Source organism: Myotis nattereri, assembly GCF_964212035.1.
Source record: "Myotis nattereri genome assembly, chromosome: 9".
Classification (NCBI taxonomy): Eukaryota; Metazoa; Chordata; class Mammalia; order Chiroptera; family Vespertilionidae; genus Myotis; species Myotis nattereri.
This window is the reverse complement of record NC_138084.1, coordinates 19985105-20012009: the sequence shown is the minus strand read 5'-3', so window position 1 is coordinate 20012009 and position 26905 is coordinate 19985105. Positions and strand designations below refer to the sequence as shown.

The following is a 26905-nucleotide window of genomic DNA, read 5'->3' as shown; positions in this document are numbered from 1 at the left end:
TCATGAAGTATGATATTAGCTGTAGCTTTTTTGTAGATGTTCTTTGTCTACTTGAGGAAGTGCCCTTCTTACTTTGCTGGGAGTTTTTATAAACAGGTGTTGGATTTTTTTCAAATGCTTTTCCTACATCTATTGACATGATTATGTGGCTTTTCTTCTTTAGCCTATTGATATGATGGATTGCATCAATACATTTATAAATGCCGAATCAGTCTTGCATGCCTGGAATAAATCCCACTTTTTTGCTCATTTTAATATGCATCCTTTCACTGTAATAAACCATAACCATGACTATAGTAGTTTTCTGAATTCTATGAATCCATTTATTAAATTACTGAACCTGAAGGAGGTCGTTGGGACCTTCTTGAACTTGTATGCTGAAACAGTATTGGCCAACAGGGAGCTCTGTAGTTAAAGTGGCCAATCAGAGATGCCCCACATTTTCCCTTTGCCAAGTAACCTAACATAGTCCCAGGTTCCAGGAATTAGGATGTGGATGCTTTGCAGGGATGCTCCCCACATTGTTCATGGAAATCACTTGTGATCTTTTTCTTGCTCAGACTCAATCCTGGGTGCATCACTTCCATATTACAAGAGAGAGTTTTTGACCTCGCCTGACATGTGACTTGGTAAATCTAATGGAACCCACCACTTCATGGCAGTTCTGGATGCACAGTCACTTGGTGTCTCAAGGGCAGATGCACCATCTTTACTGAGCCAACAGCACACCAGGAATTGTCACTCAACAGGCATATATTTCCACTGCAGATGGAATGGCCTTGCTCCAGAGCCCCAAGAGGAGTCTGTACTGTGCTTCTTTGTATGTTTGCCATAAACTCCACCTCATATCTTTTCCCACATCTGATACTTCTAACACCGTAGGATCACCTAGGTTACACGGCACAAGTAGCAGCACTGTTTTCACCATAGCCAGGATCTTTTTTGGACCTTTTCCTAATCTAGGCCTCATTTAAATCTGGCAGCCTATTGTGTCACCTTGTAAATGGACTGAAGCAGTATGTCCAGATGTGGAATGTGATACTTTCAGAAACTGAAGAGGCAGTGCACTTTCTTCTTCATAGTGGGGTATGCAAGATTCAATAATTTATCTCTTACTTTGGATGAAATGTCCTGGGCATGTACCTGATTTAGTGGACCTCTGATTCTTCATAGGGTTCATCTCCAGTACTCCCTTAGAGGACCATGACCTCTAAGGCAGCGGTTCTCAAGCTGTGGGTCGCGACCCCTTTGGGGGTCGAACAACCCTTTCCCAGAGGTCACCTAAGACCATCGGAAAACACATATATAATTACATATTGTTTACAGTAGCAAAATTACAGTTATGAAGTAGCAACAAAAATAATTTTATGGTTGGGGGGTCACCACAACATGAGGAACTGTATTAAAGGGTCGCGGCATTAGGAAGGTTGAGAACCACTGCTCTAAGGTGTTGGCTACTTCTTGATCATCTGCTCTGATTAGCATGATATCATTGATAGATGGTTCACAGGAAGTACAAATAGTCTAGATTTTTCCTATCTATATTATAACTAAAGAAGGGAGTGTTAATATAGTCTTGGGCCTAAACTAAAAATATATATACTATTGTCTTCTCCATCCATATGAGTTGAACTGTTTCTGGTTATATTTTTTCCATTGATTTTTATAGAGAGTGGAAGGGAGGGAGAGAAGGGGAGAGAGAGAGAAACATCGATGTGAGACAGATGCATCATTTGGTTGTCACTGTGGGGGCCTCGGGTTGGGGATCAAAACTGCACCCCTGGTATGTACCCTTGATCAGGAATTGAACCCATGACCTTTTGGTTGGTGAACAAATGCTCTAACCACTTGGAAACACTGGCCATGGCTGATCCCCTTTCTTATCCTGACAGAAAAAACACATTCATCCAATCAATGTCCACACACCATGCACCTGAGGCAGTTGTAATTTGCTACCACATCTGGCGCAGTGGCTGCAGTTGTATCTATACTTGGTTTGACTTTGTAGTAATCAACTGTTATTCTTGGGCACTTACTTGGTTTCTGCAGGGGCTAGTCTGATAAGTGAAATGCACATATGACAGAGATCGTTATTTTTATGTCCCTTAGATCCTTAAGGATTACTCTACTTTTCATGCCCTGCTGCCCATCTCCACCCTGGTGAGTCAATGAAAAGTGGGGCAGAGTTCCCTAAAGACATAGTACTGACAAGATAAAAATTGGAGTTCAGGTTGGATAAGAGAAAAGGCTAGTAAATATCCCAAGCTCTTGGAGGGCTAAACTCAAGAAGTGAGAGACCAGAGGTGGACAGAGCCTCGACATTCTGTAATTCCGTCTCAAGTCACTTTCATCCCTGATAGAATTAGGATGATCTTATTACGCTCTGCCTATCAAAAGACAGGGTGACCCCTTCCTGGAGGAAAACAACAAAATCCAGATGATAAAGTAGGGGATAAAGTTTTCCCCAGAAAGTCAACTGCTACTTTTTCATGTGAAATCCAAGATGTTGCTAAAGCCAGGCTGGCTGAGCTCCTGAGTATACATAACATTTGTATTTTGCTACCAAGGCGGTTTTTGGATTCTTCTTTTGTTAGTCAACGAGTTTATCACCAGATTAATAAAGGCTGCCTTTGTTTAGAAGGGGTGCACTGGTGGCTACATCCAGCAGGTGGCGATGTTGTACCAGAAAAATGGCCTCTGAGTGCCTGGGGGTTTTTCAGTCTTTAACTGAAGCTGGGATTTCCCTTTCTACTTTTGGGATTTTATCTTATAGGAGAGACCTGGTGCAGAATTTGTGCACTCGGGGGGGGGGGGGGGGGGGTGTCCCTCAGCCTGGCCTGCGCCCTCTCACAGTCCAGGAGCCATCAGTCATACATCCTTAATGCTGCCACAGAGGTGGGAGAGGCTCCTGCCACCACCACTGCACTTGCCAGCCATGAACCCAGCTTCTGGCTGAGCAGCACTCTCCCTGTGGGAGCGCAATGACCACCAGGGGGCAGCTCCTGCATTGAGCGTCTGCCCCCTAGAGGTCAGTGTGTGTCACAGTGACCAGCTGTTCCACCGTCAGGCTGAAACCGGCTCTCCAACATCCCCAAAGGGGTCCCAGATTGCAAGAGGGCGCAGGCCAGGCTGAGGGACCTCACTGGTGCATAATTGGGACTGGGAAGGGACACGGGAGGTTGGCCAGCTGGGGAGGGACTGAGAGAGGGTTTCAGGGCATGTCTGGCCTGTCTCGCTCAGTCGCTATTGGCCAGACCCCAGCAGCAAGCTAATCTACCAGTCAGAGCATCTGCCCCCTGGTGGTCAGTGCACATCATAGTGAGTGGTTGAGCAGCCTTAGCATATCATTAGCATATTACACTTTGATTGGTTGAGCGGCCGATTGGATGACTGGACACTTAGCATATTAGGCTTTTATTATATAAGACTAGAGGCCCAGTGCATGAATTTCTGCACATTGAAAGGAAATTAATTAGAAGAAATATTTTAGAGGCCAGAGAGGGACCGCGGGAGGTTGGCTCCAGGGCATGTCCAGTCCGTCTTGCCCAGTCCCAATCAGCCGTATCCCAGGAGCAAGCTAACCTACTGGTCAGAGCGTTTGCCCCCTGGTGGTCAGTGTGCATCATAACAACTGGTCCAGCAGTTGACCAAACAGTTGATCAAACGGTCAGACACTTAGCATATTAGACTTATATATACTAGTAGCCCAGTGCATGAAATTCGTGCACATTAAAAGGAAATTAATTGCCTTAACCGGTTTGGCTCAGTGGATAGAGCATCGGCCTGTGGACTCAAGGGTCCCAGGTTTGATTCTGGTCAAGGGCATTGTACCTTGGTTGAGGGCACATCCCCAGTAGGGAGTGTGCAGGAGTCAGCTGATCAATGTTTCTCTCTCATCAATGTTTCTCACTCTCTATCCCTCTCCCTTCCTCTCTGTAAAAAATCAATAAAATATATATTTTTTTTAAAAAGGGAATTAATTAGCGGAGATATTTTAATATTGCTATTTGCCCTTTCTCTATAATAGAAGTGTGAGAGATTAAAGGAAATTAGTAAAATGTATATGAAAATCATATATAAATTTATTAATAAATAAACAGTAACAAAAGGATATAACAACAAAAGAGGCATGATATAAAAACAACAAAAACATGATATGAAAACAACAAAAACATGATATAAAAACAACAGTGATGCAAACAATGACTGATAAATTGATTAAACTTATTCTAATATCTCCCTGTACACCACATTAAGAGTGAAAACACTTTCAGAGTGCTTGACTAATTTCCCTTGTGATGAAGTACTTAGAACTTTAACTGTAACATCGCATGCTCTTCAAATTTGAGAGAAAGCAACATATAACTGACCATGTGCAAAAACGGGTTCAGGTAGGAACATGCCTACTCTGTCTTGAGTTTGTCCTTGTGATTTATTAATAGTCATCACAAATGCTGGCATCACGGGAAACCGTTGTCGAATCAATTTAAATGGGAGGCCAGTGTCAGATGGGGACAAATAAATTCTTGGAATCAGAACCGCCTCTCCCTCTGCAGATCCTGTTACTACTTCAGCTTCGATAATGTTAGGTCGTAATCTTTTGATAATAAATCTGGTACCATTACAAAGACCCCATTTACTATTGAGATTTCTCAATAGCATGATGATTACACCCACTTTCAATTTTAATTTATGACACGGCATTCCCGAAGGAGTAATACTATTCAGAAATTCGATGGGGAAATTTCCCTTTGTTTCTTTGTTATGGGGTGGAGCCACGACATTAGTAACAAAGAAACAGAATTAAAACTTTATTGTGGGGAGCCGCTACAGTGTTTTGGACAGGTTCAAGCCTTGGACTGATGAGAGATGGGCAGTATGAAAGATCAAAAGGAAACAGGAAAAAACTTGTTTTTTCCTATCTGTGTGGAATTTTAGCCTGGTCTTTTACTTGATACTTCTCTGTGTCAAGAAGTACCTGGTGGTAGGATTTGTTTATAGCACAATTAACTTTCAGACATAGTATGTGTGTGCAGATGACTTGCAGTTAGTAATCTGCTAAAGTTGTGACATACACTTTATGAGAAAAACTGTATTATAACCTCACTGAAAATAATTTATGATTGTATACATGTTCATGTATTTTGTGTGTATATGCTTGTGTGTGCTGGTTACCTAGCAACACCACTTCCTTACAAAGCTAGGAACTATTTTTTCTAGAATCTCTGTGTTCTATGGGTTAGCATTTGCCCATGAGAAAAACTCATGAGAAACTTGGAAGGTTAAAATGAAGTGGTAGGCACTGTTTCTTGGACAATCATGGAGGTCAGACAGTACTGTGTAATGTCTTCACAAGCTCCCTCTTAGAGGTTGCATCTGATGTAACAATTTTGCAACCTCTCTGGAAGTTGCGACTCTGTCATCATGGTGACAAGAGGTGAGACCATCTCTTCTCTCCCCGTCCCAATGCTTTGGCTGACACCCTCCTCCTGCAGCCTTACAGATCTCTTCCCCTGCTCCTCCCACATTCATCTAACTCCTCATTCCTAATTAAATACCTTATTCTTCTAATATTCATAGTGGCTTTATTTTCCTGACAGAATATGAACTGATACCATAACTATAAACTATACATATGCTAGATCATCCAAGACTGTCCCAATTTCATGATAAATCCCATAATATCCTGAAGAATATCATGCATTTCAACAGGATGAATATATTCAAAATCCAAAAAAAGTGACAATATCAAGAGCTGGTGAAGATGTGAATCAATATGAACTCTCCTCCATTGCTGGTGGGAGGGCAAAATGGTACAGCCACGTTGGAAGACAGCTCAGCAGATGCTTACGAAGTTAAACAGATTTTACCATACAGCCCAGTGATCACCCTCTTTGGTATTTACCCATTTGAATTGAAACATATGTTCACACAAAATATTGTACACAAATGCTTATAGCAGCTTTATTTATAATCACCTCAAACTGGAAGCATCTGAGAGATTTAACAAAAGGTGAATGAATAAACAAATTGTGGTATTCTATATAATAAAAGCCCAACAATCATAAAGGCAGAACAACCAGAACAACCATTCGACCGGTCACTGAGGTGCATTGACCACCTCTTGGTCCCTTTTCCCGGCTGGCAGGCTCCCATCGCCCGATGATGAATGGGGAACCGGGGTGGGTGGTGGCGGGGAGATGGGCCTGGCAAGCGGGCAGAACAGGCTTGGTCCCTCCCCCTGGCCTGCAGGCTCTGATCGCCGATGATGAACAGGGAACTGGGGTGGGTGGCAGGGGATGCGGGTGGTGCCAGGTCAAGACCCCCTCCCTGCCAGTCACCCCACACACAGAGGGTGACCCGCAGTGGGGGTGTGGCCAGCGAGCAGGCAGGAACAGCCAACCTCAGGCTCCCATCGCCTGATGGAGAACGGGAACCAGGGTTGGTGGCCTGGCTGGCTGCCAGCAGCTGGGGAAGATGGCCCTGATCACAGGCCAAGGGACCGTATCTGTACACGATTTCATGCGCCGGGCCTCTAGTACACATGTAATAGAATATTATTCAGTGATTTTTTAAAAAAAAGCTATTAGATTATGAAAAGACACAGAGGAACTTCAGTTGCATATTGCTAAATGACAGAAGTCAATCTGAAAAAGCTATATACCAGTGGTGGCGAACATTTGAGCTCAGCGTGTCAGCATTTTGAAAAACCCTAACTTAATTCTGGTGCCGTGCCACATATAGAAATTTTTTGATATTTGCAACCATAGTGAAACAAAGACTTATATTTTTGATATTTATTTTATATATTTAAATGCCATTTAACAAAGAAAAATCAACCAAAAAAATGAGTTCGCGTGTCACTTCTGACACGCATGTCATAGGTTCGCCATCACTGCTATATCCTATATGATTACACTTAGATGATATTCTGGAAAAAGCAAAAGCATGAAGATAATGAAAAGATCAGTGGTCATCAAGGGTTCAGAGGAGCGGAAAGGGATAAGTAGGTGAAGCCCACGGAAATTTTAGAGTGGCCTTCTCTTTAGAACCTACTAGCCCAGTCTATTCATTACAAAAGTATAAAATTCCAGAAGAGCATCCTATAAAACACCTGATCAGCAGTCTTCCTGTTAAAGTCATTAAGATAAAGAAACTTCCAAAAACTGTCACAGCCAAGAGGAGCCTAAAGAGATATAACAGTCATATGTAATGTGGTAGATTGGATGGAGTTCTGGAACAGAAAGAGGACATTTGTTTAAAACTAAGGACATCTGAATAAAATGATATAATCTTTAAGATAGCTCTCTGATAGCCTATAAATACACGAGGAGTGGATATTACTCTCTGAATTTCAGGACACTTATATCCTGACAATTTTAGTAGTATGAGGATTTTGGAAATTCTAAGATTTTATTTGAGATAACTTCTAACCAAGCATTTAGCTCCTCAGTTAGATTATTATGCTAAGTGAAATAAGCCAGTCAGAGAAAGACAAATATCACATGATCTCATTTAAATGTGGAATCTAATGAAAAAATAAAGTGATGAACAAAATAGGTCCAGAGACATGGAAGTATGGACAGACTGACAGATCTCAGAGGGGAGTGAGGAGGGATTAACCAAAGAACTTATATGCAAATATGTATAGCCCATGGACACAGACAATAGTCCTGGGGTAAGGTGGGAGCTGGGTGGAGGGGGCAAATGGAGAGAAAATAGGGGACATCTGTAATACTTTCTGCTGGAGGCTAATTCCAGCATGTCAGAAATGCAGGAAGTTTCATGAAAAGGTTGATGGAACTTGGGGCTTCAGCAGGGCTGAAGGTACATATTGTTGCCTGCTGGAATAGCTGAAAGCATTTCCCCAAACCTAAAGAATTGCATATATTATTGCCTGTTGCCTGACAGCTGAAAGCAGTTCTTTCAATCTGACAATGCCTACTGTATACCAAACCTTACCTTTCAATATGTGTATCTGCTTTGCTTTAGGGAAATTTGTGTTAATAAAGAGCTAGGGGTCCAGAGATTCAGAGAACTTGGTTACTGAAGCTAGGTCTCCTCTGGCTTCCCAAAATGCCTTCCAAATTTATATTTCGAGTCTCTTTATTAATTTACATGCAGCCCCTTCTACAGATTCCTGAACGCTTTTATTTATTTATTTTTAAAAACATTTTTATTGATTTCAGAAAGGAAGAGAGAGGGAGAGATAGAAACATCAATGATGACAGATAATCATTGATTGGCTGTCTCCTGCAAGGCCCCTAATTGGGATAGAGCCCACAACCTGGGCATTTGCCCTTGACCAGAATTGAACCTGGGACCCTTCAGTCCGCAGGCCAACACTCTATCCACTGAGCCAAGCAGGCCATGGCTTCTGAACTCTTTTAGATGCAGGGAGAAACACCCTGGCAACTCTCAACAATAACAATCAATTAGGAAAAAAAAAAGATTAACTGGAGCCCTAAGTTTTGCTACTGATTGACTCACACATTTTCTAATCACTTACTTTCTATGTGCCAGACTTTGGGGATAATGAGATGAACAGGGAAAAGATATGGGAGGTGGAAAAAACCACAATGGTTATACTAGTTCTAGTGCCCTAAACATAATTACCACTTAATCTTATCATTCTTCACATTGCTTGACTTTAAAATAGGGATATAATAGCCAAGCTCATAGAATTGTTACAACTTGTTTCTTCATGTGCTTAGAAAAATGCTTGGTGCATAGAAAGTGGTCAATTATATGAATTATTATTATTATTGATGAAATTAACCATTTTGGAGTTTAGAAAACTACCATCGCCTGTGGAATTACATTCCATAGGTAATTCTCTTAAAGCTCAGAAACAGACTGAATTCTCACTTTTCTTCCTCCTCACCACACACCATTTCTACATCCTCCTGAGTTATGCATAATTCTTTATACCATGTTCCATAATTTTGTTTAATATTATGGAGGATGGATTTCATAATGGAGCCAAACTCAATGATACTGGAATATTCACGCGTGTAGAGATTACGAAAGCCAGCAGTATGCATGGCCACCAATGAACCATTTGAATCAAACACTGGTGAGCCAGAAGACCCAAAGTAAAAACTGGTGTCATAGGTAACCACATCAGGTCTGGGACCAATTTCCTGGAAACTTCTTTGAGTGTACATATAGACATACTCTATGTTGTCATCATTACCCCCAGCCTGAAGATGTTCCCAAAATTTCTGTACTCGCAGACCCTGAGGGATTACAACACAACCATCAGTAGACTTTACCTCATTTCCTGGATAGCCAATAATATATATCAACCCACTAGATGGAGCAGGACCAATTCCGTTATATAGTCCAACAGGTACTTGTTGTCCATTGTCCTTCAGTTTCAGAACAGCATAATCAAGATGTACATCAGCTATCTCAAACCAAGGTTCAACGGAAAAATACTCATTTTTTTCTTGTCTGTCTTCGTAACCAAATGTCACCTTTACACATTGACCAATTATGCCTGCCCAGTTACTTGGCTCTATTCCGTTTCCCACAATGTCATTTATTACATGCTGACAAGTAAAAATGTACAACCCTGTAAAAACAAAGCAGGTGGCACAACCCGTATTCCCATTGTTGTCCCATTCTATGTGTCCAACTGAAGCACTATGACGAGAAAGAATTTTGAGTGTTTTAACCGGGATAGAGTTTTTTGCCTGTTTCCCAAAGTTCGTTTTATGAGCCTCAAATATTGCTTTCCCCGTTCTTGTTTCCAATTCCCTTTTGAAGATTTCTCTAATTTTTTCAGTTTCTCTTTTCAAACTAGGGCACTGGGCCACAATTTCTTCTTTTAACAGACAGGTGTTTCTTTCCTCCAACTCCAAATTCTGAAAGTCTGCCGAATCAAAATTCTGAGTGGCTGCTACCTTAGAGCCCCCCATTTTCTCAACCTCAACCTGAAAGAGCTTGCCCTCTAAGTCATCAACTCGCTGTGTGCTTTCTACAATGGAGTCCAAGTTTTCAATGAGTTTCCAATCAGCAGTCTCCAGAAAGGGAAGAAATCTGCTGTCCTTGCACACAGCATCCTTGACGGTTTCTCCTTTGAAAGCATAGACGCAGAGTTTGCACCCTTCTTTGTGAAGTTCCCCGCATTTGACAATCTTTTTTCTCTTCTTCCCAATTGCATGGATAAGAAATTTGACACAGTCAACAGATGCCTTGTCATGCCGCCCAAATATCTGGTTCCCTTCTTTCTGCTTACGTTTACTCCGGGCAAATGTAATTTCCAGGTGGCACTTTTCAGGAAAACAACTGAGGGACATTCCAAGGTTTATGTAGCCTTCAATTCCTTCTATGCCCCTAACCAGCATTTCTTTGCCTTGCTGTCGTTCTCTCTCTTCTTTGACAGCCTGAAGAGTGTCAAGTGCCACGGATAAGCTAGCCCTCTCACTATGCGTGAGCCTGTGTTTCCTTTTTTTGTTTGTCCTGTGGTGTACTCCCAAGGTAATGTAAAGTACCTTATTTGGGGATATAGCCTGGTCTTCAGGTCCTTGAGCCTGGGCATTAGTTATAACATTTGGTGTTTTTCTGGAGCCTGTCTTCACTTGAGGAATATTGGGATTATCCTCTTCTTTTTTGACCTAAAAGGAAATATTGAGACTGTAAAACTATGGAAGCAACTCTTGTCTTTTGTTTCTCTTTTTAGTATGCAATGCACAAAATTTCTCTAGAAAACTCAGAACCAATCTCCAAAGACCAGTGAATAGAATTAAATCAAAGTTTGAGTTAGGAGCCAAAATATAAGTTGAGTTTCCTGTCCCATCAATTATATAAGCCTTTAATTGTGCCAGATTGGTGCATTTTTTCTTCTTCTGAGAAATAGGAAAGAAATAACTGTTTCTAGGTCCATAAAAAACAGAGATGCTTAAAAGTCTGCCAGCTCTCTTACAGAGTTCTATCAGGTCTCTGTATAATTTTTACTTTTACTAATCACAGTGATGGACTGTACCAAAAATTTGTTCTTATCGCACCAAACTCAGCAAGAATAAGGTACTATAGCTTATTACTGGGCATTTAATGTTAAACAAAACCATCATCAGTTAACTATTTGGTCAAAATAACATAGTTATTTCTAATAGTAAAACCCTGATTCACCTAGCATCTTTCATGTAAAGAACTTAAATTATTTCCTCTATTACCTCAATTTATTCCAAAATCTTATGAAACGAAGAGCAACAAATATGGCATCTCTGTCCTTTTGATGGAGAAACTGAGGCACTGAAAGTTTTTCCTGTAAGTGCCTTTCTTAGGATTACATAATAACCAATTAATAAAGACAGTATCAGAACTCCAATATTTAGTACAATATTTTTATATTAGACTACATATTCTTTTCCTGTAAATTTTATATCCGCAATTCCTGTTTTTATATGTCATTGTCTTAAAAACCAGGGATCAGGGAGGAGAGAGGAATTACATAAGGAGGATTAATCAAATAGCAGAAATTCAATAAAAATTTAAGAGCATCTGATCCTATGTCTAAAAGATACATATTGGCCAAGAAATATTTATCATGGCTTGAGTGGCAACAGATGCCACTTGCTGGTAATGGGAATAACAATGCCAGGATTGTTGCAAAGATTAAGTGTAACATCCTGTGGGACAATCCCTAGCACAGTGACTGGCACATTAGTGAATTAACTTTTATTTTCCTTCTTTGTAATGGTACTAATATTCTGGATTAAAACAAAAGAAACATAAGGTAATATAAATTTATTCTGGGCATAAATATGAACTCTGAAAGGGCATCCCTCCAGCCTAATGCTGTCAGAAGCATCTTTGTTGCACAGCCCATTGGAACACTAGGATGGATTTCCAACTATTCAAAGAATTCTTGGGCAGATATAAACAGTTTCAAAGAGGAACTTTGGGTCTTACATGATTATTAGCTTGCACTGTCATGGAGTGGGACAGAGAAAAATAAAACTAGGCTTCGCTTGGCTTTTCTACATACTTGGATGTTCTAGTTAGAATGAGAATGAAAGAAAGGCTTTTAAGTTGCATTCTCAAATGCTCACCATCTCGCAGTCTTTCGTAATAAATTCAAGGAGCAGTTTAGACTCAAGAAGAAATACGATGGTTTGCTAATAACAGAGTTCAATTATTACAAAGGGCCCCCACTTAATGTCAGTAAATTTGAGTCCAAGTATTCATTCCACTACTGCCTTAAGAAGCAACGCACTTCTTTTCCTCTCTTCATAAATAAATCGAGGATAAGAAAGTCCTCCCTGCTTGCTTAGTAAGCTTATAGTAAGACTAAATATTTAAAAAATATTTTATAAATTATAAAGCCCTATGCAGATGTATTATTGTTATGAAAAAGATCAGCCATATTTGCATGGTATATATCCTCAAGCTATGAAATAACATTAATTTTGTTTTTATTCCATATTTTACTGTAATACATTATATTGGATTTTTGTTGTTGTTCAGGAAATGTTACAATAGCTTTTTGGTAAAGACTGCTTTGATAGGGCACCAAACTCAGCAAGAATAAGATTTTTGTTAAAATTCTTCACTGCCACCCCTCCAAACGGAAAGAATACAATGAATGAGAAAGATTTTAACTTATTTAACATTCCCTACATTCAATGAGGTAATGTCTTGGCAGGAAGACTATAAACCCAGTGTGAAGGATGGCTAAGTATAATATTGATATATTCTATAAATAGTATTTACAGACATACCTGAGGAAAATAGTCCTTAATTTTCATATTATTCCTTGCATTGAATGAGACTTTCTGTGACCTGAGTTTCTTAGAGCTCATGATGGCTTGAAGATGAATAGGCAGTTCAGCTGAAACACTACAAAGGTTCAAGTTAGAGCAGTATCATCATAGCAACCATTATTTGTACAGAGGACAGATTAACAGGGGCCTTTCCCTGTAGCTCCAGCTTCCCCCTTCTCAGAGATGTTGACTTACCAAGTAGACAGTTTATCCACCAACTATAATCACCCCAATCATAAAGGCTCTCCTTGATAGAGAACAATCCTGAACACTTTACAAAAATTATCTCTAATTGCCAGTGTCCACAGATACCATGCCAAGTAGGTACAGCTGCTTTTGCAAATGAGTAAAGTACAACTCAGACAAGATAGGTGACCTCCTCAAGGCCAGAGCTATATGGCAGAGATAAAATTCAAAAGCAGATACACTTGAGAAGGAATTGCATTTGGAGAATTCAAAAGTGTGTTCTAGCTATGCTGATGTTAAAATCTGGCCTCCGCTTAAATTGCATATGGCATAGGGGGATGGTGTAATTTCAGGAAAATGATGGGAAACGAACCATAAAGACAAAATAGATGTACAGTGAGAGTTTGCCTGGAGAGTTAGGAATGTTAGTTGCTGCTTTACTTTGTTTGTTTAAAGAGGTATTTCCCCCTCTGTTTCCTCTGATGTTTCCCCAGAGGAGAATGAACAATGTAAATAAAAGAGTGAAATGTTTAATCATGATAAATATCACTAGAATGGAAGCCATGGAAAGGCAGCAGCTGCCTGTCTTCATCTAACACAATGCCTGTCACATGGCAATCCCTCAGTAAAGATACATTTATAAAGATACAATCAATCAATGAATGGAGTATGTGTATGATGCACTATGCCAGAGGTTCTCAACCTGTGGGTCGCGACCCCTTTGGCGGTCAAACGACCCTTTCACAGGGGTTGCCCAAGACCATCCTGCATATCAGATATTTACATTACGATTCATAACAGTAGCAACATTACAGTTATGGAGTAGCAATGAAAATAATTTTATGGTTGGGTCACAACTTGAGGAACTGTATTTAAAGGGCCAGGAGGTTGAGAACCACTGCACTATGCCCTGCTATGTGCTTTTCATAAACTACCCAATATAAATCCTTTTTGTTATTGTTTTGTTTTGTTAATCTTCACCTGAGGATTCCATTGATTTTTAGAAAGAGTGGAAGGGAGAGGGAGAGCTATGTATAAATATCCATGTGAGAGAGACACATGGGTTGGTTGCCTCCTGCATGCACCCAACCAGGGTCCGGGATGGAGCCTGCAACCAAGGTACCTGCCCTTGACTGGAATCAATGACTGGCGAATGCTCTACCCAATGAGCCAAACCAGCTAGGGCCCCAATATAATTCTTACAACCCTGTGAGATAGGTATGATTAGTCCATTTTACTGGTAAAGAACCTGAACACCCATAGAGATTAAGCTATTTACTCAAGGTCACAAAGCCTCAGAGAATATACTTTTGATGACTTTTTATAACCATTTTCAAATAGAAAAAAAAAGAATCATATGAGCCTCCACCTACTTATCAGATAGAGCTAACAAGTGCTCTTTTTTTTTTTTTTTTTTTTGGCAAATTGCATCATTTAAAAAAATTATTAGATTATTTTACAGTTAGAGACATCATGACATTTTAACCCTAATCATCACTTTCTATCTCTGAAAATTTAGGACTTTTTCATATATAATCACAATACTAATTTATTCAGACCAAGATACAATTGAAGTACAGAAGTTGTCTTTAATTATTATATCTCTTAACTTTATTTTATTCTAGAAAAAGCATTGATTTGTTGAAGAGAACAGAGAAGTTATTTGCAGAAATTTCACCTCCTGGTTTACTTCTTCATGTTGTTGCTTAATTTATGCTCTGGTTCCCCTTAAGTGGTGCAGCATCAATTTAGATAAGTTCTACTTGAGCTTGTCAAGTAGAACCTATCTAAAGACCACATTCTAAAGAAGCTCTGGTACATATGCAATGGAATATTACTTGGCCATAAAAAGAATGAAATCTTACCATTTGCGAGAACATGAATGGATCTAGAGGGCATTCTGCTAAGTGAAATAAGTCAGACAGAGAAAGACAAATACCATAGAATTTCACTTGTATGTGAAATTTAAAGAATGAGATAAATGAACAATAAAACAAAAACAGACTAATACAGAGAACAAACTGCTGGCTGCCAGATTGGGTGGGGAGAGGGCTGGGTGAAAAAGGTGAAGGGATTAAGAAGTGCAATTGGTAGGTACAAAATAGTCATGGGGACGGAAAGTACAGCATAGGAATATAGGTATTGTATTTACTGTGGCGCCAGGTGAGTGCTAGACTTATCCAGGGGAACACTTTGTAAGGTATATGATTGTTTAATCACTATGCTGTACACCTGAAACTAATACAAAATAATATTAAACGTAAACTATAATTGAAAAAGAATAAATTAAAAAGCATGAATAAGTAGTCTCTAATTTAGCTCTTTCTTAATTACACTAATAAATACCATTTTTAAATTTTGAGATGAAAATAAAGAGACTATGCTCATACTCTTAGCCATTCCACTATGCAGTGGGAGCCCCGGCTTCAACATTTTTGGGAATGAGCTTCTCAGGAAACGCACTTCAGCCTCTCTCAGCCTTGGTTTTCCATTTGTTCATTTTTTGGATGCTTTGAGCATTTATTACTTTTTTATTTTCAATATAATTTATTTATTGTAAGTTTACATAATTTTAAAATAATGGCTACATTTTACAACTGTTTCTCAGTTTCTGAAAATTTGACAATTGGCTTTTACAAGCTGCTAGGCTCTTACTCATACACATCACTACCCCTAAGACTTAGAACCATAAGGTAAAAGGTTTGAAACTTTCTGAAATATTTAAACCATAACAAAGTTAAAAAATAAGATGTCAGTAACAAAAAATAGATTAATTGCCTTTCTGCAAGGCAATTTAATAATACATAACAAAATATAAGCCTTACTAATTCTTTGTCCAAGCCATTTCACTTTCATTCATTCTGCTAAGCATATTTATTGAGAACCTATTACTGTATGTGCCAGGAACTTTTTATTTTTATTGAATTTATTGGGGTTACATTGGCTAATACAATTATATAGGTTTCAGGTGTACAAATTGCTTCAGCTTCTCTCAGCCTCAGTTTTTGTTTGTAAACTTGGGTGGGCTGGTCCATTTCCAGCCCACTCAATGGCTCCCCCTTGGAATTCATCTCCCCTCTCATCTCTCTCCTCTGTCTCCCCCTCCTCCCTTCCCCCTCCCCTCCTTTCTCTCTACACCTGGTTCTTCTGGTCTTTCTGGTTCCTCCTCTCTCCCCTCCCCTCCTGTCTCTCCCTCTCCTTTCCTCCCTTCTCATCTCTCTGGCACTGGGCTGGCCCGCTAGAGCTGAGCTAGGCTGTAGAGAGCAGGGACCTGGTCTCCGCTGACCCTAGGCCTCCATCAAGCCCACTGCCACTCTCCCCCAGAACACAGCCCGTGACAAGAAGCATCCGCTGAAATAAAACCTGTGCCCGCTGGACCCCGCAGGTGGGCAGCGCTGTCTGGCCCACCTGGGGTAGGGGGCGGGCAGCTTCTTCCACACTCCAGGCCTGCAGACTCCCGAGCACCCGCACGCAGGCCCAGCAGAGCACCCCTGCGTCCCAGCACCCCGCCTTCACCCATTCCACGGATCACCTCGGCACCACCAACACCGGAGGTCGGCTCTTGTGGGAGCTGCGGAGATAGCTAGCAGGCCCAGGAGAGCGCACCCTGTTAGCTCGGACCCGGACCCGGACCCGGACCCGCTGGACAGGCAGAGGGTGGGGAAGAGATCTGAAAAGACGCGGAACAGCCGCTCTGCTGGCCTCAGGGCTACTTTCGCTTTCATATCTGCCTAAACTTCCCCTTCCCCTACTTCGCCCCATGCCATCTTCTTTGCTTTCTTTGGACACGGAAGAAGCAGTAGTCAGGTGAAGAATTTGATGTTGGTTTCAGAAAGTCCCACCAGCTTGAAACAACCTTCGGGAGAGATCGACCAGAGCCTATGTTGACAAGGACCTGGACACCATTGGGTTGGGGGCAGTCACAAGTGAAGTGCACCCTGTGGTTACAGGGGTGGCTGCCTGGAGACATTCACCAGGCTGCAAGGGGGGGCAGCAAGGCAGAGCGGGTTTTGAGGAGCTAGAGCTGGTCTCTGTTCCTCAAACAGGACACAGGGAGAAAACTCTGGGTTATGTGCAGAGGGCTCCCCTCAGGTGTTCAGCTGAGAAGGCACAGGGCAGGAATGGTGGAGACAACCTAACAGCAGGAAAGAACCCCTTTCCCCCCCTCTCACCTCCCCCCCCCCACCCCCCAACAACAAAAATACAAATAGATGGTATTTTCCCCAAACCCTTTCCCTACACCCCGCTGGGCATCTCAGTTTCCTCATTTGTAAATTAAGGAGCTTGGCTCAGGTTACACTTTGTGCCTGTGAATCGCCTCCCCGCTGTGCACTTGTGACCATGGAAAGCAGGGGGCCCCACCCTCCAGGATCACCATGCAGTACTTCTGGAGCTGCTCACAGCCTGTCAGTTAGAACAGCTGCCTAGACGGTCTCCAAGTGACTTCCCAGGTGTAAAACTATTCAGCTTGGAAGGTGGGGAGCAGGAAGGAGGTCCCACAATGGAAAGCTGCCTATCCCCCCCCTCCATACTGACATGCCAATCACCACTGAGACCCCCAGGCCCCACCCAAATGCAGAAGAAACACTCACAGAAGCAGGGGATCTGCCCCAACCGTGCCAGTGGCCGCTGCAGTGGGAGAGGAGCTTCGCAGATGGCGCTCAGCTGGCTCTCCCGTGAGCTGCCACCCCACAGGAAGTTAGAAAGCCCGCGCTTCTCACCAGGACACAGCTGTGGCCAATAGAAGACCAGGTTGCTGCCGCCAAAAGGCATGCCAGAAAGGGCGGGCGGACTGGGGAATTTCCAGGGGAAGTCCAGGGAGGACTGGGGAGTTTCCAGAAGTCCAGGACCGGCCCGCGCAGCAGCCCTCGCTGTCACTAGGGTCCTGCTGCGTCTCACTGCGTCTTTCGCAACTTGGTCCACAGCCAGCTTCGACCTTCAGTGACAGACTCTCGCAATCCTGTCCCTCCATAGTTTCCCCGCCCTTCTGGGTCCATTGTAGTCACCCCAGAAGCTGAGTCAGGACTGAGCTGGTGTGGGAGGAGCCAGGGGCCCCGTGATTTCCTGGCGGGAACAGATTGCACTGAGCGGGAACAGTGCTCCAGGCGACCAGAATTGCTTTGTGCGCCCTGTCACCGCTCTCCCGCCCCCGCCCTGTGTGCTTTGTGCCGGGTGGGCGATGCCTTCAGACACAGCGAGGCGGGCGGCTGCAGTGGGACTAGCATCCCGGGCCAGACCCGTAGACTAGGTCCAGCTCCCGCGGACGACCATTCGCGCCCTGCGCTACACCACCTCCCATAGGTCAGAGTGGCCCCAAAGCAGAGAGCTGAGGTCTAGTGAGACTTGGGGACCCCCACTCTGCCTCCCACTTTCCCGCAGGCAAATGAGCCAACTTGTCGGAGGGGCTGATGCACAGCAGACGGTGCCCAGCAGGAGGAAGGAGAGGCCAGCGCCGCACTCCCGGTGTCCAGGACGCGCCTTAATAGCGGGTCCTGATGGAGGACTCCAGAGCCAGGCATCTCCCAGCAGATAGTCAAACAGTGCTTTGCAAGGGGCTCAAGGAAGCATCTTAGTGTTTAAGAACCGGAAGAAAAGCAGATGCCTTCAGTATTGGGCGCCATGTTAGAACTTTTGGTTAAAGAGGGGGACAACGTAATTGGTAGGTGATGATGGTGACAACTCTAGTGTAACTTACAGAAAAATAGATGTTTTTGTGTGGGTGGGATGATGGGCAAAGCTTTTCCTAACTTGACCTAATGTAAAGAATACACTGAGAACTGCCATCACTGCTTTGATTCTGGGTGCTGGGTGGGGTTTGCAGAGAGCACACTTTCAGAGCCAAATTGTAAAAATAGTATGAAAAAAGTTAGGGACAAAACTGATGGTAGCAACATGTATGTAAAGGTGGAGAGCAAAATTATTGTCTGAGGGGACTTGCCGATTGTCTTTGTAGAATCTGAAGATGTGACAAAGTTAGGAAGGGCAAGAGGCGGTAGAGAAAGGTGCTGTGGAAATAGTCTGGCATCTCTGGGGAGAGAATGCGCCCTGGGAATGAACGTAACTTAAGGACCATCATTTCACTAAGCTCCTTGTAGGTGTGTTTCCCCATTAACTTGCTGCACACAGAACAAGAATCACTTCAGCAGGGTGGTGTTTAGGGTGGCAAATACTAGATTCTTTGTATGTGAATAAGGAAGATGCATATTTTAACTGAGGCTTGAGATTGTTTCCATTTTTTTTAAAGCCAATGAGAAAGAACGTCAGCATTTATTTCAACTCCACTATGTATTTTGCACATGCACATGATTCTCTAAATGTTCTTTAATCAAGAAAGCACATTTATTATACTTTAAGAAAGCAGCCCCACATACGCTAAATTCTTGGGATATTTTCTTCTAATGTTCCATGGGTTCCACCTGATGATGTTGGAGTGAAGACTCTTGTTTATTATTTTTCTCTTGATCGAGGTTCTCATTTTTCTCTTCGGTTAACAGTTTATAAAAGGCCTCATTTTTCTGTTTAATATCATGAATAATAGCTTCCATGGAATAGGCATATTCAATTAAGGCACATTCCCTACCTTCATGCCTATAAAACCACCCTGTGGAGTGTATAGCAACGACTTGGTGGGCTGCATTAAACACTGGGGAGCCAGAGGACCCACTTGAAAAACAAGTGTCATAACTAAGTGCATCACCTCGCCAAGCCACAGGTGGGAAACTTCTTGGGGTAAAGATAGAGAAAGCAAGGTCTGAGTGTCTCCCTACACGATCGACTATAGTAATCACAGCACACTCATCTATTTCCTTTACCCGTTCTTCTGGGTGACCAATTAAATAAACGGAACCACTAGATGGCAAAGAGGAAATGTGTTTAAATAGGCCTGGAGGAAATCCATTTCCATTTGCTCTTAGTTTTAAAATGGCATAATCCAGACCGTTATCAGACACTTCAAACCATGGCTCAATGAAAAACCATTCTTCAGGAAAAGTGTAGGGTTCTTTATAAGTGAAAGTTACCTTTGCACATTTGCTTATTATATCTGGCCACAAACTTGGATCTGTGCCTTCTCCCACCATCATGTGTACAACATGTTGACAGGTGAAAATGTAACCATCATTGAAGACAAAGCAAGTAGCACTGCCTCTGTTTCCATTATTGTCCCAATAGATGAACCCGACTGACTCACTACGTTGGGTACGAAGCTCATAGGTTGCAACTGTAGTAGAATTTTTAGTCGCTTTTGCGAAGTGCTTTTCATATATGTCGAATTGCTGAGCTGGTGACAGTTTGTTTCTCCTCTGTTCTTCCCGAAAAAACTTTTTCATATGAAGTGCATATTTACTAAAATTTGGATATTGCTGAATTATAACTGTAGTCAACATTTTGCAATTCTTTAGCCAGGAACCAGTTGTCTTCTCCCGGATATCCCACTTAATAACAGATTGCATACCCAGACGTGGCCTTTGCCAACCAAGTGAGATTTGTTTGCTGTATTTTCTTTTGTGATTTTTCCGATAATGATCTTTAATTTCGGAAATTGTCCGGCGTCTTTTATTTTCAATGTCATGTCCTAAACTTTGAGGTGGGAAAACTTTTTTTCGGCTGTATTCTACATCTTCAGCCTCTCCATCTGTCTCTGGTTCGAGAACCTGGACCTGAGATGGCATTTGATCCCGGGGACTGATTTCACCAGTGGCACTTTCATTCTTCTGCTCAATTTCCTTATGGGTACGTTTCTTGCCAGATGGCTTTTTAGGAATTTCCATTTCTAAGGTTTTCCCAGATACGTCCTCCACTTTGGACTGTTTTTCATAAACCTTCTTATGATTTTCTATGAGTTTCCACTTTAATTGGTCCAGGTCAGGCCGAAATCGACCATCCTTACACAGGGCTTCTTGGATAGTCTCACCCTTCAAGGCGTAGACACAAAGTGTACTTGCCTTTTCATGAAATTCCCTGCTCTTAACAATAGTCTTAGTTTCCTTCCCAATAGCCAGAACATGAAAAAGAATGCATTCGGCGTCCTTGGGATTTCGATATGGGCGTAATAGCTGATCATTTTCCCCAGTGGAAGAAGTATCATTTTCTTTCTTGTTTGCCTTTCTCTTACTAAAAAATATTTTCAAATGAGAACCTGTAGGGAGGCACTTGAGAGGCATTCCTAAATTTACACATCCTCTTATTGTTTTCTCTTCATAAGCATTAATGTTCTTATTAAAATGCTTCTCCATCCTTACACAGAAATTTTCATTAGCTGTCAGAGCTGAGTAGATACTCTCATTGAGTTCGCCGGATGCTGCATTTTCACTATGGTCTAATTTTCCGGATCTTTCAGCCCAACTAAAAGTGAAATTACGTCTTTCACTGACTCTACCATTTGGGTTCTGGGTTTTAAGAGGTGTTTCATGCCCACTGACTTCGCATTTAAGTGCAATGGTGCTGCTGCATCCTCTGTTGTCAGATGGAGAGTGATCATCAGGTGAGCCAGCACACGTCTGCTCCATGCCAGTACCCTTAAGAAAGAAAAGAGGAAACTTTCTATCAGAGTCACCCTAAAGAATAGTGTTTCATGTCCTTATAATTGGAAAAGTAATTGATAATATGGTGGATAGTGAAGAGTGGAGGAAAATGTCCATCATTAGTCCATTGCCAGAGATAAACGTGTATTTTGTTTTCTCCCCTAAGATTTAATATAAATCTTATGTTACTTAAATGATATTATTCTAAGAGTTGATTTTTCATTAAGCCATCCACCAGTGCTTTCACTTCTGTAGAAAACCTTTGAAAACAATATATAATATTTTCGTGTACAATAATTTTTAATCCATTCCTCTTTGCTATATATATATTTAGAATGTTTTCAATGTTTCACTACTCTGATATGATAAACAGTTCTACACTTAAAACATTTCTGTCTGCCCATCTGATTATTTCCCTAGGCCAGATTCTTGGCAGTGGAAATACTGGTACTAAGCTTATAAATGTATTTCACAACAACTCCACTGCCAAACTGCTTTCCAGAAAAATCTCATCAACTCACCCCCATTGTCCAACAAGATTAGTGTGTGGTTTAATAATAATAATTTCAGTATTATAATTTTAAATGTTTGGCAATTTGTAGATGAAATGTCATCTAATTTGACTGTTTTTAACCCCTAGAGTGCCGGGGAGGGCAATCGCGCTCCTCCCTGTCTTTCGCCAAAAGTGCCAAGAGCCCTATCGCGCTCCTCCTGCAGTTTTTTTTTCCCCTACTAGTATTGTATAATACAATCAGCAAACAATATATGTCAAAGATGAAAGCAAATGTAGTAAAGGTTTCCTTAAATTTTTGAATATGTAACTTCATTTACTTGCGATTCATAATTTTTTTCCTAAACTGCTGTAAAATCAGCAAAAATGCCCTGGGAATTTTAGCATAGTTCCTAGGATATTGGTTGGCACTCAAATTAAAATCTGCACTTGTTTAGTGCAGTGGTTCTCAACCTTCCTAATGCCACGACCCTTTAATACAGTTCCTCATGTTGTGGTGACCCCTAATTTCATTGTTACAAATTGAACATAATTGAAGCATAGTGATTAATCACAAAAACAATATGTAATTATATATGTGTTTTCCGATGGTCTTAGGTGACCCCTGTGAAAGGGTTGTTCGACCCCCAAATGGGTCGCGACCCACAGGTTGAGAACCGCTGGTTTAGTGACTGGTAAAGCTGGACATACTTAACACATCATTTGGACATTTGAACATCATCTTTCAAAACTTCCCATTCGACATCTGTTGAGTTTCTATTGTGTATACGGTATCAACAGCACTAAAGAAATATAATGCTCGATAAATCACAATATTGACTAGATATACAGACAGGTATACATATTCAAATACAAATGAACATACATATTCATATACAAATAAATAAGTATTCTTCTCTCTGCACACTAAAATCACTTATGTCTGGCTCAGTTTAATATTAGCATTTTGCCTATTTTTAAATAAAAAGTGTGCTGGTCAAAAACTGGGCTCTGATTGCCTGGGTTCAATATCCTTGCTCTGAAGTCCATTGCTTTTGTGACTTTTGGAAAGTTGGCTTTCATTGTGGGTTTTTGTTGTTGTGGTTTTTCATTTGTGAAGAAAGGATGGTGATAACATGTACCACAGAGAGTTGAAGTTAATGTTAAATGAGATAGTCCATAGCAAGTGACAAGCATAATTCCAGGTACATAATAATTTGTCAGTAAATATGAGCTCTGTTACTATTTAGACTTGCCTATATTTCTAATATTAAGTGTCTATATTGTTGATTAGCCAACCTGTCTAACAAGGCAGTTTTTTGCATTGTTAATTCATACACTATCCCTATAGAAACACATATGTGGGTGATGTCCCCAAACATATTTGGAACAACACAAGCAGAGACCATAACTGCCATTCTTTATTGAACAGTCCCCTCCAAGGACCTAATGTAGCACCATGGCTGTAGAACGCTGTTCCAGCCCAGAGGTGTAAAGTGCAGACATACCTGTGAAACTTCAGGTCTGGTACTCTGGTCATATTCAGTAGCACTGAGTGACGTGTTCTCTTCACGTTTCACGGGGTTCATGATGAGTGCCAAGAGAATCTAGCACACTTCCACTACTGGCAAGATGAAGAGAGAGGAACGGGCTTATCTCACACTTGAAAGGACTAAAACAACACAAGATATACAAAATGACAGCTTTCAAATACTGGGAAGCAGGCAGCTCAGAACCATGACCTCTGGTCCCTGAGAGTGGGAGTGAACTGAGGTACCCCACGGATATCTTGCTCCTTATCTGGGACAGTTTCCAGGCCACAACTCAGGGTGGGGAGCCTGGGTTTTTCCCAAATTGAGAAGACAAGCTGAGGGTCATGGGAGGCGTAGGGGGTTCAAGTTTGTGAGTCAGAGTGTTGGAGAGGAGAGCAGCAGCTATACAGACAGACAGATGGAGAGTCGGAGACCCTGCAGTGTGTTCCCCTAGAAATTTCAGCTAAGTCTCTGTCAGTGCACGGCAGTGATGAAACTGTTGGAAGCCAGGGGAGGAACTCCACAAAGGGAAAAGATAGAACAATTCTGAGGTGCAGACAGGGCCGAGAATAGTTTCTATGCCCAAAGATCACACTAGAAAACTTTATAATTCATGAGCTACTGAGGCAGAGTACTCAGAAAGCTGCTGCCTCCACAGCTGGACAGAACCAGCCCTTCTGCAAAAGGCTGCTATGGTGCCACCTGACAAACTTGAAAAGCACGATTTGCAAGAATACAACTGTTTCCAAGGACAGTAACTGTGTGTGAGAACAAAGCTGGAAAGCACTGACAGGACTACAAGCATCTCTAGCACCCCCCCCCCCAAAATATAAAAGTAACCAAGCTTGCTTACCAATCAAAAATGATCAGGCATAAAAGAAGCAGAAAAATATTGCCAATAACATGGAGAACGATCAATGAACAGAAACAGACCCAGAAGTGAGACCTGTGGCAGACTGGTAGGCAAGAACATTAAACAGGTATTACCTCGGATTTCTGGCCAAATGGAGTGACAGGGGCCGGATTTACTCTCCTGTCTGAAAATGAAACAGGACAAAATGGACAAAATATATGAAACCCTGATTGGCAAGGAACTGAACACCATGCAGTTAGGGACAGTCACATATGAAGTGCACCCTATGATTACTAGGGGTGACTGACTGCCTGGAGACATTCCAGGCCAGGCTGCAAGGAGGGACCACAAGGCAGAGCAGGTTGGAACTCCTGTTTTGAGGAGATAGAGCTGACAGACCCAGGTGGTCTCTGTTCACAGGACACAGAGAGTAAGTGCAAAGGGCTCCCCTCAGGTATTCAGCTGAGAAGGCACAGGGCAGCAATGGTGGAAACTGCCTGAGGATAGGAAAGAACCCCTCTCCCCCAGTAACAACAACAACAACAACAACAACAAATACAATTAGATGGTATTTTCCACAAAATGTCTCTCTACACACCACCTGGTCACCTCAGTTTCCTCATTTGTACATTGAGGAGTTTGGCTCAGATTAAACTTTGTGCCTGTGAACTCCCAGCTGTGGACCTGTGACAAAGGAAGGTAGGGGATCCCAACCCCAAGATCACCAGGCAGTACTTCTGGAGTGCAGTTCTGCAATTTGCACTTTAACACACACCCCACCCCACCCCACACCAGCTGCTCACAGCTGGTCTGTTGGAACAGCTGCCTGCACGGTCTCAAGTGACTTTCCAGGCGTAAAACTCTTGACCTTGAAGGCAGGGAGCTGGCAGGGGGTTGCTACAATGGGAAGCTGCCTATCCATTCCTAGCCAACCACCCACCGGGAAAATGCCTCCATGTCAACCACCCCTTAAAAACTGCAGGTCCCACTCAAATGCAAAATAACCACTCACAGAAACAGAGAATCTGCTCCAAAGGTGCTGGTGGCCGCTGCACTGGGAGTCACAGCAACTGCAGGGGTGGTGCTCAGCGGGCTGTCAAAAGAAACTCTGCCATGCAGCCTGTAAATAGAAAAGCCCGCGCAATAGTCGGGGGCACCGCTTCTGGCCAATAGATGGCGAGGTAGCGGCCGCCACGTAGAGAAAGGACACGCCCGCGCAGCCGCCCTGGCCATCAGGAGGATCCCGCTGCGTCCCGCCCACCCACTTGCGGATCACCGTCAACTTTCTGGACAAACTTTGAGCAATTGTGCCCCTCCATCCCTTCCTCACCCCACTCCCATTCCCACCCCCAGAGTCCGCTGTTGCGGCTTGAGGAGCTGAGCCAGCGCGGGGAGGGTGTGGGAGGAGCCGGACCCTGAGCTTTCCCGGGCTCTGATTGCCTGGCAATGCGAGGAGCAGAACAGCGCGCCCAGCGACCTGAGCTGCAGGGCAAACAGCCCACCAGCGCCGCCCCAGGGCGCTTCAGGCACTGCACTGCGAGGTGGGCGGCTGCGGTGGAACTAGCATCCCGGGCCACGCCTGGTGGCCGCTGCGGAAAATCGCCCAGACCCCACAGAGGCAGCGGTCTGGATCCCGGGGGCGTCTGTCCATGCCCTGCGCTCCACCAGCTTCCAGGGACCCAAAGGCCCCGAAGCCGGCAGCAAGCAGCCCGCTCCTGCGGTGGGGTCTGTGCGACTTGGCCACCGCCACTCCGCCCTAAAGGGAGGGAAGAATCACCCACCGCCACCAGCAACAACAACAACAACAAAATAGGAGGGTGTCTCTCAGCAAACTCTCCCTACACACCCGCAGGGCATCTCAGTTTCCTCATTTGTAAATTAAGGAGCTTGGCTCAGGTTACACTTTGTTCCTGTGAATAGCCTCCCCCCTGTGCCCTTGTGACCATGGAAAGCAGGGGGCCCCACCCTCCAGGATCACCATGCAGTACTTCTGGAGCTGCTCACAGCCTGTCAGTTAGAACAGCTGCCTAGACGGTCTCCAAGTGACTTCCCAGGTGTAAAACTATTCAGCTTGGAAGGTGGGGAGCAGGAAGGGGGGCCCCACAATGGAAAGCTGCCTATCCTCCCCTCCATACCGCCATGCCAATCACCCCATGAGACCTCCAGGCCCCACCCAAATGCAGAAGAAACACTCACAGAAGCAGAGGATCTGCCCCAACCATGCCAGTGACCGCTGCAGTGGGAGAGGAGCTTTGCAGATGGTGCTCAGCTGGCTCTCCCTTGAACTGCCACCCCACAGGAAGTTAGAAAGCCCGCGCTTCTCAGGACACAGCTGTGGCCAATAGAAGGCCAGGTCGCTGCCGCCAAAAGGCATGCCAGAAAGGGCGGGCGGACTGGGGAATTTCCAGGGGAAGTCCAGGGAGGACTGGGGAGTTTCTAGAAGTCCAGGACCGGCCCGCGCAGCAGCCCTCGCTATCACTAGGGTCCTGCTGCGTCTCACTGCGTCTTTCGCAACTTGGTCCACAGCCAGCTTCGACCTTCAGTGACAGACT

General features: G+C 43.1%; 2 protein-coding genes across 2 annotated transcripts; both read right to left on the bottom strand.

Moving 5' to 3' along the window:
• Positions 1–5947: 5947 nt before the first annotated feature.
• Positions 5948–17648, bottom strand: FAM111A (FAM111 trypsin like peptidase A). The gene is made up of 3 exons (XM_081099942.1): positions 17549–17648; positions 12729–12846; positions 5948–10622 (listed from the first exon to the last, which is right to left on the bottom strand). Exons 2-3 carry the CDS (start codon positions 12807–12809, stop codon positions 8865–8867), a joined length of 1839 nt encoding a protein of 612 aa, XP_080956068.1. The 5' UTR covers positions 12810–12846; positions 17549–17648; the 3' UTR covers positions 5948–8864.
• Positions 17649–19202: 1554 nt separating this feature from the next.
• On the bottom strand, positions 19203–26640 carry LOC308525160 (serine protease FAM111B-like). Its single transcript, XM_081099935.1, has 5 exons — positions 26550–26640; positions 25366–25473; positions 24488–24537; positions 23477–23592; positions 19203–21472 (listed from the first exon to the last, which is right to left on the bottom strand). Exons 4-5 carry the CDS (start codon positions 23555–23557, stop codon positions 19352–19354), a joined length of 2202 nt encoding a protein of 733 aa, XP_080956061.1. The 5' UTR covers positions 23558–23592; positions 24488–24537; positions 25366–25473; positions 26550–26640; the 3' UTR covers positions 19203–19351.
• Positions 26641–26905: the final 265 nt, after the last annotated feature.